The 15,398-nt window shown below is 34.9% G+C and overlaps 3 protein-coding genes and 1 pseudogene across 3 annotated transcripts; 3 read left to right on the top strand and 1 right to left on the bottom strand.

Annotated features, from left to right (window-relative positions):
- The first annotated feature begins 109 nt into the window (after nt 1–109).
- Nucleotides 110–2,925, top strand: LOC136414181 (gustatory receptor for sugar taste 64f-like). The gene is made up of 6 exons (XM_066398039.1): nt 110–663; nt 717–871; nt 934–1,059; nt 1,115–1,432; nt 2,267–2,356; nt 2,827–2,925. Exons 1-6 carry the CDS (start codon nt 246–248, stop codon nt 2,917–2,919), a joined length of 1,200 nt encoding a protein of 399 aa, XP_066254136.1. The 5' UTR covers nt 110–245; the 3' UTR covers nt 2,920–2,925.
- Nucleotides 2,926–3,619: 694 nt separating this feature from the next.
- LOC136413997 (gustatory receptor for sugar taste 64e-like) lies at nt 3,620–5,749 on the bottom strand. The gene is made up of 8 exons (XM_066397779.1): nt 5,491–5,749; nt 5,252–5,437; nt 5,049–5,194; nt 4,849–4,974; nt 4,644–4,798; nt 4,417–4,588; nt 4,263–4,352; nt 3,620–4,202 (listed from the first exon to the last, which is right to left on the bottom strand). The coding sequence occupies exons 1-8, from the start codon at nt 5,720–5,722 to the stop codon at nt 4,146–4,148; spliced, it is 1,164 nt and encodes a 387-aa protein (XP_066253876.1). The 5' UTR covers nt 5,723–5,749; the 3' UTR covers nt 3,620–4,145.
- A 2,479-nt stretch (nt 5,750–8,228) lies between these two features.
- Nucleotides 8,229–9,129, top strand: LOC136414047 (beta-galactosidase-1-like protein 2). Its single transcript, XM_066397841.1, has 4 exons — nt 8,229–8,341; nt 8,396–8,632; nt 8,685–8,882; nt 8,942–9,129. The coding sequence occupies exons 1-4, from the start codon at nt 8,236–8,238 to the stop codon at nt 9,127–9,129; spliced, it is 729 nt and encodes a 242-aa protein (XP_066253938.1). The 5' UTR covers nt 8,229–8,235.
- Nucleotides 9,130–9,637: 508 nt separating this feature from the next.
- On the top strand, nt 9,638–11,982 carry LOC136414180 (beta-galactosidase-1-like protein 3; annotated as a pseudogene).
- Nucleotides 11,983–15,398: the final 3,416 nt, after the last annotated feature.

Raw genomic sequence — 15,398 nt, 5'->3', positions numbered from 1 at the left:
ATAGGTTCATCTAAACTATCAAAAAAATGCGTCGAAACTCAAGATCGATTATTCGCCCTTGCATGAGGTAGTGGCTGCCACTATTTAATAGGAAACACCCACTCGAAAGCTGTGTCAACATGAAACATTATTTTTATTAACAACAAGTGTTTGCTTTCGTGTTCAAACAAAGTTAAACTTTATTACATCCCGCACTATCGCCCATGTTTCAGACAAAAATTTTCTCCTAGAAAAATAAAACTAAAATGACACATCCGAGTACTGAAATGACAATAACTAAGTGTTTGAAAAAGTTAATCCTCTTAGGTCAGGTTTTCGGATACTTTCCAGTTCTTGCTATTTCATTCTCAACTCAAAAGTTTAGCTACAAATCATTCCGAATGCTCTACTCGGTGTTCTCTTTGTCAGGTTCGTTGTGTCTTCTTGTGATGCAACTGAATAAAGCTCTGCGCTCTAAAATGGGCATTGATCAAATTGATTACATCGTCAAGTACTTATCAGGAAGTTATGTGGCTCTAGTGTTTATAGAGCTTGCTAAGAAATGGCCTCGACTTATAGAATCTTGGAGGCGGGTTGAAGTGGGCATGAAGGGGTATGGGTTTCCCAGGAAGCTCAATAAGCAAATATCTATCTTGATATTGTTCTTTATGGGTACCTTTTTGGGTAAGCGTTAAGCCCTATTGTAGTAAAAACATTTTCATCGTTGACTTTTATAGTGGAGTACATTTTGCATCAGATGACCCGAATATTCAGGGCGCTTGAATGCCATGATGACCTAGAAAAATCCGTAAAATTCTTCTTTGGCAACCTTACTCTGTCACATGTGTTTCAATATATTCCTTATAACATCCCTACGAGCTTGGTCTTTCAAGTAAATTTTCTGCTATCTATCAGAGAAATTGAAATTGAAATCTTTGATGGAATCCCTTTTAGTACTGGTTCTGTCAGTTGGAGTTTGCCTTTACCTACACTGATATCTTTGTTATGGTAATCAGCATGTGTTTGGCAAGTAGAATGCAGCAAGTCACTAAAAGGATCAAATTGGCAAGTCAAAAACAAGTACGGATAACTATTTAATGTATCAACTTCAACTTAAATGGTCGTCGTGCTTCAGGTCGCTAATGAGAAAATTTGGAAAAATTTGCGGAAAGATTACACCAGACTGGAAACCCTAGTGGAGCTGGTAAACAAGAATATATCTAATATCATATTGGTATCATTTCTCCCGAATATATTTACGATACTAACTCAAGTCTTTAGCACCCTTAAACCTAAGCATAACTGGCTGGAGTCGGTGTACTTTTACGTGTCCCTGGTTTTCTTGGTGTCTAGGACCATAATGGTTTGCATATGTGGAGCTATGGTAAACGAAGAGAGCAGAAAACCCTTGCATTATTTGAATTCTGTTCATCACACGATTTACAATGAAGAGGTGGGTATTGCGTTCATTAAGGATGGGTCATGGTTCGTCAATTGATACATAGGATGTCTTATAAGTCCGTGCTCTATTGCTTACCCGAAGCGGCTGTAAGTTAATAAGGAACAAAAACAGTTAAAGAATGTGGTTTCAGATATACGTAATTTGGAAAATGTGGCTTTGAGTCAAAATTTGTTGTGGATATGAGACTATTGTAAAAATTTCCAAGTATCCAGGTATTTTTTAAAGAAGTTTTTTAAAAGTTGATACTGGTCGTAAATTTCCTCTTACGCGAGGAAAATCCATAAAAGAGAAAAGAAGTTAATGCTGACAACACGGTTATTAAGTGTTAAAGATAGCTAATGATATTTTGCTTTATAGGGAGCAAAGCAATTATTTTCACTTTTTTTAACCTATTTGGTTTACAGACTAAAGATATTGAATATTTTGTCAATTTCCATATTTTTCCAAATATTTCGGAAAATAATCAACCTTGTAACTACAGACGATTCGAAGTTAACAGTAGGGCATGCACTACCTTGTAAGTAGGTAGTATCAAAGACAATTGTTGACTTTTCTCTATTGAGCATTTTCTATTGCTCATACGAAAAAGTGATATAAACGTAGAGAACAACAACGATAATTCCACGATTTACGGTTTTGCAACTTCATAAATAAAAAATTAGATGCAAAACATTATTTTACTGGAACGGTAACGAACAGAATACCAGATTTTCTTATTCATAGTGTTGTTTTCACTTTCGTTGTAAATAACGCTGCAGCAGTAAATGTGTAACTTTTTCGCCTTCTTTAAAAAAATATATTTACTGAAATTTTTTTCAATTTCAGATTGATATTTTTATTAACCAGTTACTGAATTTTGAAATCTCCATGAACGGAAAGCATTTCTTCGATATAAAAAGATATGTAATACTAGAAGTAAGTATCCATTTTGTTAAAGAAAATTGTGGCTCACTGTACCAATGTTCAGAGGATTTAACGCAACTATTCAAACTCAAAACTGTACTTACCACACAAGTCTTATGGACTTCGTTTTTGAATCGCGGTTTAAACTTAACTGATCTAGCATTACTACCGCGTGTTCACAATTACCATCAGATTTTATGCATTATGCACTACAGGGTTGAAGTGAAGAGACTTAAACCACAATGGCCACATTCAGCTAGCCTGCTGCTGAATACGACCATTAGCATTAACCGGACATTTTTGAGAATTTGAAACAGTTGTCCAATAGTTGAACAGTTGTTACCGCTGCCGAATGTGACCAATGTATGTTTTTAATTAGTTAATTAAGGGAAATGAGCCATTTAGTAGAAATCTCAACAGTCGTATAATTTTGACTGCCGAACGTGGCCAATTTCAATATAAGTAAAAAAATAATGTTTCAGTTGGCAGGTGCAATCGTCACTTACGAGCTAGTGTTGATCCAATTTAACCAGGCAAGCTTGAACTCGGGATCAAAGTCTACAAGGTGCACATGAGTTATGTAATGAATTAATATAACTGATTATGCGTTTTATTCCATTATTAAAGCATTTTGTCAACGTTTGAAATACCAACAATATCGAAATTAGTTGCAGTAGTAGGAATTTTAAAGAAACTAGATGGATCTTCTTAGGTACTTATTAAAGGTGGCAAAAAGTTTGAGGAAAAAGGCATCTTTTCAGTAAATAGGTATTTATTTATGTAGACGTGGCGTGTGCACAGTGATATCCTCTATTTGCATCAATGGATATTTCTATTATTGTCAGTCATCAGTCAAAGGTTTCTCCAAACTGTCAGTTTGCTGTCAAATCAGACAGATGAAAATCTGTAAAAATTATATTACTTCTGATTTTTGACTAGATCACTCTGTATTGTATTTTTGCAAATTATGTTCTTCCAAAAATAAAACGATCTGCTTTCTCTAATTTCAAAAATGTAAATATTTATATATGTATTTATCTCTAGTCGTTTCCCAGATGTTTCAGCTGAAACGCGCGTTACCCAAGGAGTTTCGTCTCTAAGGACATCATCAGGCGTGAAATCTAAATTAAGTAACCTGGATTCATGAACTAGTTAAAACTGGACTTACAGGCAGTTAAAATGCAAACCAAACTAGAGAATTTAACTTTTCCTCGTTCTTAGTTAAAAGTTAAGAGTTTTAAATAAGTTTTCTTGAAAACGAAAGTCTTTGTGAGAATAATGGACTATTACGATTTAGGGTAGACGATTTAGTTGCAGATATAAATTTCGGTAAAATTCAATTCTTGTTATAATTTGACAAATTTTTTGACTGTTGACAAAGTCTCTGCAGTTGGTAAGGATTTTTTAGAGAAGTGACATGCAATTTTTCCCCCAAGCTTTGGCTTAAACATCTTAGAAACGATTATAAATAAATATACAAACATGTATTTGCATTTTTAAAATAAGCGGCAATAGGTCGTTTCGTTCCTATAAAAATATATGGGGCGATCTACATAAAGGAACCAGTGAATGTTTACTCATCTGTACAATTTGGCAGCAGATTCTGACGGCTGGAATTTCAATAGTGAACTACCCTGTACAAGATGAATGAACTTAAACCTAAAACGGTTTAAGAACTTGAAAAATAAATAGGTATATTGAATAGTCTCCGTAGTAAGGAATAAGATTAAAAACAACTTAAATATGAACTCAGGGGAATATTATGAACATAACAAACAATACTGAGCAGTTTTCCATTCCATCAATACTTTTGAAATTTGATTATTACCAGTTCGTATATTATTATCGATGATGCTATCTAAAAGTGAAAATAATTTAATGATGGCTATGGTCCAAAGAAACCGAAATATCTTATTACTTTCAACAGGAGCGACTTTTGGATCTTGAATATTTTTGCTCCAGTAATTATTGGTGGGGACATTTTTAAATTGGATATAAATCTCTCTATCTAGAATGCGAGGTAAGAAATATGAAACGCCTAATTTATTCTATTAAAACTGGATCACTTATACCTCAATATTGTACACTTCACTTGGAGTTTCAAAGAGCTTCATTGCAATATCTTGACTTTTTAGGTCAATGGAAGAAGCAAAGAAAATCACCCCAGCTAAGCGTAGCAGTATGTAGAGGAAAGAGAAGGAGTAGTAGAGCCTGTTCACGACATCTATCCCATATTTTTCACCACTGAAATGTGCTAAATGTTGCGAAATTTAACTGAGAATCGCAATTAAGGCCATACTCTAATAGTCCTAGCAGTTGATACAAAACCACATAAAACTTGTTAGCAAAGGAAACTAACACCAATGGAGAAATGCTGCTTTCCAGCTCGCAACAAAGTTCTCCAAGTTTTATAAAGTGCTCTCTAACTTCCCTCCAGTGGGATATATCTTGAACCTATTATTTACGCCATTTAATGATTTTTATCTTTTAAAAACGATACTCACTTTCAGTTTTACAAGAAAGCTCACTTTGTGTTCAATTTGTTTTAATCTAAAAGTGAAGCATATGCACAACGCGATGAGAAACGCATCCACATAGTTCCATATGATGGTCCATAGCCAATTTAATATCTAAAATAACCTTTGGTCACTTTAATAAAGGCCAGAAATAATCTTTAGCAAGCTTTTTGGTTGTTATTACGCACTTGCACAAAAAAACCTGCAAATATGCTGTATGGGAAGATATTAAATACAAATCGGAAAATTTCAGTGAAGTAATTCTTGAGCTCTTCTTGCAAGGGTAGCCCTTGCCCAAACAGCCCGAAGGAAGCTATGAAAAACACGTGTTCAGCTGTAAAAAGATTATTGCTGATACATACAGAAAGCTACAGCCAATGCTACAGCTTACCTACAGCAAGGGCCATGAGTGAGTAGGAAACGAATTTCATTTTGAAAACATAGTTTTCTACGATGGTGTAGTTCCGCATTAAGTTGTCAATTTCCTCCCATTTGAGCATCAAACTAGGTAGTGCTTGTGAAAAATTTATGAATAAAGTTTCATATACAAAAATGGTGAGATAAAACGTGAATCCGGCTGAAAATTTCAGGTTCAACAATCGTACAAAAAACAGTAGCATTGATACTTACACGTTGAAGGAAATTTCTTCTCCTGCGCAAATACGTAATTTAAAAACATGGAAGTTGCCACAAGAGACAAAACTACTAGTGTTAGAGACGTTATTGATCTTCCAGAGGTCCATTTAAACCAATATTTGTTGTCAGATGACAGAGTAATTGGCATTAGCAGGAACCACTGACCCAGTCTAATGACAAATCTTAGGGCATCTTGAGTATATGGGACGTCAGGACCTATGATCATGGTTCCTGACTTTATTACTGATATCGTATGAATATTTTGAATATCCGAAAACGGAAACCAACTAGCTACGTGTGTATATATATTAAAATATAGATATGTGTAGTGCTATTGATGTTAATTATTAAGTTAAACACTAATCGCAATTATAGGCAGTAGATACACTCGAGCTGGATTTACCGAGGGAACAATAATTATTGCTGTTCGGCTCGGGTTATACGAAGAAGTTTTACTAATTTTAGACATAAATCAACAAAGCTTAACTAGTTGTTTATACGCCAAGAGTTATAATGAGAGTTTCTAATGGTAATAATGCCGGTCACTCATAATGTTCTATTGCAATTAATATTCGTAAAAAATAGATAAAATAAAGCAAGCAAAGCTAACAAAAAATGATAACATATCATTTACTTATAATTAATATTTCTTTTTCCAGGATGGTCCATATTCGATGGGGTTCTCCCAGAATGTACAGAGGATCTCTAAAAAGTCTGCATAAAATTCTACCATAGATTTCTGAGGCGAAAACATGACGATTTACCCCAGTTTATCTTAGAGCAAGAGTGAACGGTTTCAAAAATACAGGATGTTAAAGTGATGATTAAAAAAAGCAAAAAATTTAATTATTTCGGTTGTAATGGCACTATCTGAACAAAATGTCGTATCGGAGGGTTTTTAGGGGCGAGAAATCAGGATCCGTTTACACTTTCGATGCACATTGTAGGGAGCGCTGCTAGCGCTAGATGAACTCTCCTTAGAAGGGCATAAGTTTTTTCATCACCCAGTATATAATTTATTTACGACTAAATTTGTGTTTTCTTACACGTTTTATGAAAAATGAGGTACAAGTCCGAAATCCAACTTTGGCACATTTCCCATTCATTGTATGAATTAAGTATGATAGTCATGTTGGAAAATTTTCCATAGCACTAATGACCATGAATTTTTTTATGCACCCGCTACTATCGTCCGTTATAATTGAAAAAATATGCTGGAAAAAAACTGTAATCGTGGCCGATTTGAATAAATTTATGTAATTTCTGTAGGATCGCGTCCCTTGTAGATAGGCGTTACTTTTAAGTTGGATACATGTTAGATAGTAGGAATTAACTTTAAGATTGTCATACCCCTGGGGTACGACCCTGGTGGGCATTAGTTGGGGCATGGGAACTTCCCGTGCCATGCCTTGTCGGTGTTGGAAATCCCTGCAATAAACCGGGTCGGCATTGGAACTGCCTGTAATATACTTGTTGCATTTGAATTGCCCTTGATAAATTTCGTTGGCCCTATAGTGGCAGTTCCAATTCCCAGCTTAAGACGTAACGGTTTGATGCGGCGGGTGGTGCAGATGGCACCCTAGCCAGGGTACGCCCATGGTTTATCACCATGGGCTTTAGTATTTAAGATTTTGCAGAGCATGTACAAGCTCTCTTTTCTTCTGGGTTCGGTTGTCGTTGGTAACTCAGAAGTCGCGTCCGCGCTCGCTAAACTCACAAGTTACTTTATACTCTCTTTTGTTCACTTTACATTAATAAACGCATACTTATAGTCCTTTCCTATCTGTGATTTCATTATAAGATATAAACACCATCCTATATCTACAGTAGTATCAAAACCCGATACTACATTTCTAATTTGGAATTAGAGGTACGGGCATTTTTAATGAATATCGGGGTTTGGCAGTGAGGTTTCTGTCGAACATAGAAGAAGTATTTGGAGGGCAGTACCGGTTTCATTACTTGATGCAGTTATAGTGCATGGTAGTGAAATGGCTATTATTAAGTGGAAAAGGAGAACCCCCAGGAAGAGGATTACCGCTCCTTTCAGTAAAAGCTGGAGAAAAAGGTGCGTCTCTCTTTGGAATAACAGCACCGTTCACAACAAAAGTAAAATATGTGACAAATTGTTATGTTGAGCTTGAAAAAAATCACTTTTAGTTTCACAATTGTGATGGTCCTAATTGGAGGGAATTAAATTTTTTTTCGTGTCTGTAACGCAATAAACTTTTGCGGGGTTCGATTGAAAATAATGATTGGCCCGAATCGCATTACTCTATCATATTGTTAGCCCTCGCGCTACAGGTGGTCTCTCATGACTTGATATTGATTTGAACTGGGCTAAATTTTAGGATAACACTAATTACTAACACTAATTGCGTTTACATGTTTATAACGTAACGTTTATTGCAGTGGCTTTCTGTTATATCTACCAATTACAAATCTAAGTCAATGCGGATATCTCTCAGCTGGTAGTTATTGGCTTTGAGCCTAAAGAGCCATATATAGAGCTACGATTACGACTCTCCTCTTAGTGAAAATGGGGCTTACACTGACAAGTACTATGTCTTTAAAGATTTAGTTACAACAGCCAACCCAGTGCAAACACACCTTCCCGATGAGCCAAAATGCATAGATCCACTTGCTTATCCATCCGTTGAGCTTGAGAAAGTAATCCATTTGAAATTCTTGTTTGATGACAATATTCCTATTGTGCTGTCCAGTAAAACACTCCTTTCCATGGAAAAGATTGATATTAACGAGGGATCAGGGCAAAGCAACGGTTACATTGTGTATAGGATAGAAAAGGTGGATCTAAAGAAAGGATCAATTCTTACTGTTGAAGGTTTGGTGCTCTTAAACCATTAAATATCCATAGTAAAATTGTGGATAATTTTAGATAACGTTTGTGACCACGTCCTTGTTCTGGTTTTTGGAGAGCTGATAGCTCCAAAACAACTAAAATATTTAGAAGACTTGAATGGTTTTGATTTTTACAGATTAAAAGATTCCAACCTGATTTTAAATGAAAATGCATTGGAAGGAGCAACAGTTGATCTCGTTGTTGAAGAGTGGGGACGTATGAATGGAGGAAAATATTTCCAATACAACCAAACCTTTAAAGGATTGTGGCAAGGTGAAGATTACATCTCACTTCATTTACCCGATATTAATATCAGTTTTAATAGGAGATGTAAAAATAAACAACGAAAAAGTTTCGGATTGGAAAATAATTCCATTGGAACTGAAGAAGCAGTGGGTCAACGAACTGAAGGGATGGCAAAACATTTCCAAACCTTTAACTGATCTCGCGATGTATAGTTCTATATTGAAGATCGATAATGAACCGCTAGATACTTTCATTGATATTAGGGGATGGGGAAAAGGTACAAAATATTGGTAAAAGTATTTCAAATGTCTGAGTTAGAATCTCTCATATTTCCAGGAATGGCTTTTGTTAATGGGTTCCCACTTGGGCGATATGCTGCAATAGGGCCCCAAAGAACACTTTATCTCCCCGGACCATTTTTAAACAAGGCAGAAAATCAAATTAACTTCTTGGAACATTTCTATGCCCCTGCAGATGGTCTCCTGAAGTTTTCCGACAAACTCGCATTTGAAGATGTTCATTAAAATGCGTCTAAATAAATAAATTAATTAAGGGAGAGTTTGCCATATTTCTGGAACTTGAAATGTTCCATCACTTTTTAACAAAACTACACTCTATTTAAGTCCAGAATTAACCAACAAAACAATTTTCAATAGTAAATTTACTGTAGTAAATTTACTATTGGGAAATATTTATCTTGGATGCCTGAATTGAGATCCTGGAAAGCAAAAGTGGGCTAATGGTAAATATTAGTTTTCTCATCTGATAGTACGAAGAATAAATATTTGCACGAAGGTATATGTAGATTTCACACAACATGTGTATTTCTTTGATTTCATCCAGAATTTTCTTATATAATGACTTCAAAATGAATCTTACTGTATCTAACAGGCCTATATAACATCATTTTACAGGTCTTATGTGAGTTTATGATATAATGGTGATAAACTTGGTCCTCATAAATATTTCCCTATAATTATTTCATTTCTCATAAATTTTATATCACTTAATCAAGCAGGTTCTTAAGCGAAAATGTCTCTTAAATCCTGTTAGGCACATTGGTTATCTGTTCATCCATTTGTTATGAATATTGTATATTCGTACTTGTATTCCAATTTTAGATAGAAGGAAAGTAAATACCTACCTCGAGTGGCTCGTTATTATATTTTATAGGAATTTTAGGTGCTATATGCATAGAAAGTACTATTTGTAACAAGTGGACACTCCTCATCAAGAAGTCGAATCCCACATTGCTCTTGGTGCAGCTTTAACTTCAGTTTCGGTATCTTTGCCCACAAACTACGAATATTACACTGGTGAATGAGTTAAACACGATCTGAATAGTAATTAGTTTATTCTAAATAACAAACTTATTAGGATTTACAGTGGTGCCATGCACTACTTTAAGGTCCTTAGACCCTATTAGAAGAACCGGCTAAAGAAAATTAGAGCTGCTAGTTTGAACATTGTTGAAAACTATGTTCCCTAGAATTCGCATGAACCTCAATCAGGTAATTAGTAATAAAGTTTAATTAATTAATTTTCTTTACCCAAAATGTGGTGTTTTCAAGCAAATACGACTTTGGGACTGATGGTTCCGAGTTTAAGGATTTCTTACATTTTGAAGAATTCATAAAGACAGCCAAAGAGGAGAATTTGTTCGTAATTCTACGCACTGGTCTTTACATTTCTTCGGAATATTGACGCAGGTAATGAGATTCATCTAGATAAGCTTTATCGTGAGCAACTTTTTATCGACAATGGCATAGTAGAGCTATTGGTGACTTCGGATAGTTCGCTGGCCACACAGGATAAATGTACAAGATTCAGAAAGACCTTTTTTTAGTCACTTAATTTTCCTTCCCTTCAAGTATCAGTTGTCTTGTGGAATGAGGTCCTTATAAGAATAATATTTTCATAACTTTACCTGAAATATTCCTTCAAACAACTAATATTGGTAGTGAGATAAACGCGTAGCTCGACATGCTAGAAGAACTCCAGCCAAGGAGACCGTTGATGGTAACGGAATACTGAGACCAATGGTTCGATTATTGGGATACCAACCATTCCACCTCACCATCACCCACCAATCTATCAATCACCATCACTTTCCGACACTCGCACCTTTCTGTCTCAGATCCTCAGATCGAGAATAGAAATGTTTCATTTGGTGCTTACATGTTTCACGGGGGTATAAATTTTGCTTTCAATAATGGAACCGGATTATATAAGTAATTAGTGTGGAAAATCTATTTCAAATTGTCATTAGACATATTTGTCCCAATCTTGAGTTTCTTCATCATTTTTTGCCTATCTTCCTGACAAAAAGGAGATTAATAGTTGAAAAATGAGCACTTCAAAGCTAACGAGATACTTGATTCTTACACGGAATCTATTGATCCATTATATAAAATAATGCTCCTTTGTAATTTTGTTTTCAGCCAACGGATTATTGGATAACTTTGGCTTCCAGTTCATCACAACCAATTATGACTACGATTCTCCACTAAGCGAAAATGGAGCATATACCGATAAGTATTATATCTTTAAGGAGCTAGTTACAGTAGCTAACCCCGTGCAAACCTATTTACTGGACGAACCGAAGCATGTGGATCCTAAAGTTTATCCGTCTATAAAGTGGAAAAAGCAATTTCCATGAAATCTTTGATTGATAATAATGCTCCTTTAGTGTTTTCTAGTAAAGCTCTTCTCCCTATGGAGCAGTTTGACATTAACGAGGGATCGGGTCAAAACAACGGATATATCGTTTACAGGATTGAAAACGTTGATTTGAATAAAGAATCAGTATTTACTATTGAAGGTGATAATTTAGGTTTTTAAAACAAAAAATCCTCAGCAAAACCTAATGGTTTTAAGCAATGTCTGTGATCACGTTTTCGTTTTGGTGAATGGAGAATTGATAGCTCCTAAAAAGTTGAAATATGTGGAAGATCTAGATGGACTTGATTTTTATAGATTGGAAAATTCAAACGTAACCTTAAATGCGCTAGAAGCAGCAACGGTAGATCTCGTTGTGGAAGAGGGGTGACGTATGAATGGAGGAATGTGCTATCAGTACAATCAAACCTTCAAGGGATTATGGCAAGGTAGACACATTAAAAAAGAAAATCTGACTGCACTATTAATGAATTAACAGAATGGGAAAACATTTCCAAAGCTTTAACTGGTCCAGCGATGTACGGAAGCATACTCTCTATCGAAGATGAAGTACTGGATACTTATATTGATACCAGAGAGTGGGGCAAAGGTATGTTTCGAATATTTTTATACACTAAAATCTTATAGTTAACTTTAAAAATTTATTCCACGTTAATTCAGGAATTGTATTTGTTAATGGTTTCCTATTTGGACGATAAGCCGCTCTAGGCCCTCACTCTAGCTTCCACCTGCATTTTTATGCTTCTGAAGATGGTGTTCTGAATTTTACTAATAAACTGGTATTAGAAGAGGTTCATTAATAAAATGTCAAAATTGTTTTTTTTTTAAATAAAATAAACGTTTATTGTTTTCTTACAGCCATCGCACGTCTTGTTATACTGCGTAATACTCGTAAATATTCGAATTTTCCGAGGCGTGTAACATATCAATACAGTAAATCATAAAATAATATGATGACCCTAAAGAAAACTAAAAATAAAAGTTTTAATTTCAGTGTTCTAAATTAAACCATCTGTCGGCAAGTTTTAATATCATCAGGACAAGAAATGATGAAGTTGTTTTCCGTTGTCAAGATGCAGAGATATATTTTAGAAAATGATGTAGACAATATAGCCAATATCACCATCCAGATAATTAACTTGAGCAATTTTTAAAGCAACTGCTCCCGATATAGCGGTGTTCAAAGTTTGAAAACTAGCAAAAACTAGCTACCTATATTGATCTTGGACACCTTAATTGAGGCCCTGGAGCCTTGCCATGGCATTTTTTTGGAACTTTTCTGTCTAATCTAAATTAACCTGATTTAACCGAAACTTACTTTCCAGATCCCTTCTAATGACGTATTGTTACACTGCCCGTCAACCCCAATGCTGCAATACTTTTCTTGGTAATTTTTAAGGAACTGTATAAGACCTTCATGTTGAAGCTTATTAATAAGAGCCTTGGAGAAAACTGATTTTATTTTTCTTCTTCTGATAATTTCTAACAAAAAAAAAATAATAAAACGTATTTTTTTCAAAAATCAAACCATATTTAATTATCTTATATGTTCTTGTCGTGAGATGTGGAGCAATGGGGATTGTTTCCAGAGCAAATAAAATTGTCTGAATCACTCTAATAATGACATGGCTCTATTTTTATAAAAGCCTGGTTAACAGTGCGTCATAAATCAATAAGTTCCATGTCTCCGCGTTGCTAAATAAACCTTCAATTGTGCAGCTCGTTAATAATCTCGCAGAGCGCCAAAATGCATCGAATGAAGACAATAGGAGAGCATGTAAATGGAATTTCTCTAGCAACATTAATACTTATACGATTGTGAGTTATGTTTTGTTCGGTTATTAAATACAGTAGTAAACCGAGATTGTTTCGAAAGGAATAATCGGCTTACGAAATAATGCCTTTTCGGTAGCCTTCGCAGAGTATATTAAAGATCAATGATAATGTGTACAGTGCCGGCCAAAAGTGGAGAAACTTTTCAATTTTAAAAACCATTCCATAAGTACATTCATTGTCGACATTTGAAATATACGAATATGTTTAGATGTCTCAAATAGTTAATAAAAAGACCGCAACATTGAATATTTTCGTGAAGGAATGCTGATAAAAATGTTTATTTTTACGGGGGCATAAATAGAGAAACCTTTTGGTGTTCTTAGTATCAATCAAATATTGTTTGTCTAAAAAAGTCGATGTTTTATCAGTATTTTTGTAGCCTCCCTTCAAAACGCCACGGGTATTAATTTATCAAATCAGGTAAAAGATCTTATTAAAAAATATCGCGAGGCAGTCAAGCAAATCTATGTTGCAGTCAAGCAGTTAAATTTAAACAGAAGTGTTATTTGCAAACAAAAATTGTGACAAGAAAGGGAATCAATTGCAAGGAAACCCAAACCAGGAAGACCCAGAAAATCGACAGCTGCTACAGATAAATTAGTCAAAAGCTGTTTTTTAAAATATCCATTTTTAACTGCTGTTAACATTAAAAAGGAGTATCCGCACGTTTCAGTATCTGTGAGGTCTATTAGAAGACGTCCAAGTGAAGGGAAGTCACATGTCAGAAGACCTTGGAAAAAGCCTTTTATTAAAAAGAAATCGTCATTCTCATTTGGGTCTTGCCACAGAACATTTAAATTAGCCTTGTCAATGGAAACAAATGCTATGGTTGGATGAAAGCAAATTTAATACGTTCGGCTCTGATGGTATGAATTGGGTGAGACGTTCCAATAGTGAGAGATACAACCCTAAGTATACTATACCAACCATTAAACATGGGTGTGATAACGTTTTTGGGCGGGGGTGCTTTTCTGGTCTTGGGATGAGACCACTAATAAAAATAGAAGGAATAATGGATCGATATCAATATCTAGACATTTTTAGAAATAAAATGTTGCCATTTGCCGAGAAATCTTTACCTTTACATTGGAAGTTTCAACACAATAACGACCCAAAGCATACTGCAAAAGTGGTTAAAGAGTTTATTGAAGAACAAGTGTCTGTTATAATATGGCCAGCTTAGAACCCAGATTTAAACCCTATTGAAAACTTGTGGAAAAAATTGGAATGCGAAGTTAGGCATAAGCACTCGAAAAAATTTACAAATAAAGGTCAATTATTTACTGCTTTAACACAAGCTTTAAAAGTTTCTTCATTTTTGGCCGGCACTGTATTACAATGCATTGCATCTATGCTCTATATGTAATCGGAGTTGTGTTGCTTGTGTTATATAGAATTTAGAAATTGCTTTTGCATAATATATACAAACTTTTTATTATGTCCCTGGTTGGCGTTTTAATTTTGAAAGCACGCGGATTTGTAAAAACGTTTTTACTGCATGTTATTTAGTTTACAATGTACGAAGTTTGTCGCATTTTACGTGACATTCGGTCAAGGATATCTCACTACTAATGCGATTAAATCCGATTGTATATCTGATTAGTAACAAAATTTTCGGCCATTTTTATTACTATTAATGTCCAAACCAAATTTAATTTTAAAAAGTTCAATCATCCTTCATAATTCAAATCATTCCACCAATAAGGTAATTGCATATGAGGTTAACTCTAATTTCCCTTTCTTAAAGCCTTAAAAAATAACTCGACGCCTCTTTGGCCACTTAAAATTCATATAAATTTAACCGACAGAGAATTTTTAATTCTGTTATTGTACTTTGTAAATATAGCGGCATAATTTAACCATTCAATTACGACTTGTTGAGTCTAATGACTCATTTACTTTAATTCCAGCTAATATAGAGCAGAATCCTAGGAGTAAGTGCCATGGGTTATGTTTGGTTAATTGAATCAATACGAAAATTTTCTTTAGGTGGTTCAACCACTTAATAAAGTTGAGGGAAAAATCATATAAATGGAGGATTTTTGTCTTGAAGGTCCACTGCAATCATCTAATTGCGCCGAATTTTCGTTTCCCTTCAAGGCATCAAAACCTTGGTCATAAAATACTAGACAATGGCATTCTTTCATGGAACAAGTTGATGGTTAACCTCCCCCAAGGCCTTAATAAACACATGCAAAGGGTCTCACCCTTCGAACTATCGCGCCCTTCTCCATTAAAGAAAAGCCATAATTTCTAAATATTACACCACGCTCACGCA

This window comes from Euwallacea similis, chromosome 16, assembly GCF_039881205.1.
Source record: "Euwallacea similis isolate ESF13 chromosome 16, ESF131.1, whole genome shotgun sequence".
Classification (NCBI taxonomy): domain Eukaryota; kingdom Metazoa; phylum Arthropoda; class Insecta; order Coleoptera; family Curculionidae; genus Euwallacea; species Euwallacea similis.
This window is presented reverse-complemented; position numbering and strand designations above follow the sequence as displayed.

Bases quoted from the DNA above. Each gene is read 5' to 3' on its own strand.
- LOC136414181 (XM_066398039.1), top strand. From the start codon at position 246: ATGACACATCCGAGTACTGAAATGACAATAACTAAGTGTTTGAAAAAG. The intron at 664-716 runs GTAAGCGTTAAG...TGACTTTTATAG, and splicing joins CTTTATGGGTACCTTTTTGG to TGGAGTACATTTTGCATCAG. The intron at 1,060-1,114 runs GTACGGATAACT...GTCGTGCTTCAG, and splicing joins AATTGGCAAGTCAAAAACAA to GTCGCTAATGAGAAAATTTG.
- LOC136414047 (XM_066397841.1), top strand. From the start codon at position 8,236: ATGGAAAAGATTGATATTAACGAGGGATCAGGGCAAAGCAACGGTTAC. The intron at 8,633-8,684 runs GTGAAGATTACA...CAGTTTTAATAG, and splicing joins CTTTAAAGGATTGTGGCAAG to GAGATGTAAAAATAAACAAC. The intron at 8,883-8,941 runs GTACAAAATATT...TCATATTTCCAG, and splicing joins TATTAGGGGATGGGGAAAAG to GAATGGCTTTTGTTAATGGG.
- LOC136413997 (XM_066397779.1), bottom strand. From the start codon at position 5,722: ATGATCATAGGTCCTGACGTCCCATATACTCAAGATGCCCTAAGATTT. The intron at 4,975-5,048 runs GTGCGTAATAAC...AGGTTATTTTAG, and splicing joins TTGCAGGTTTTTTTGTGCAA to ATATTAAATTGGCTATGGAC. The intron at 4,799-4,848 runs GTGAGTATCGTT...CGTAAATAATAG, and splicing joins GCTTTCTTGTAAAACTGAAA to GTTCAAGATATATCCCACTG.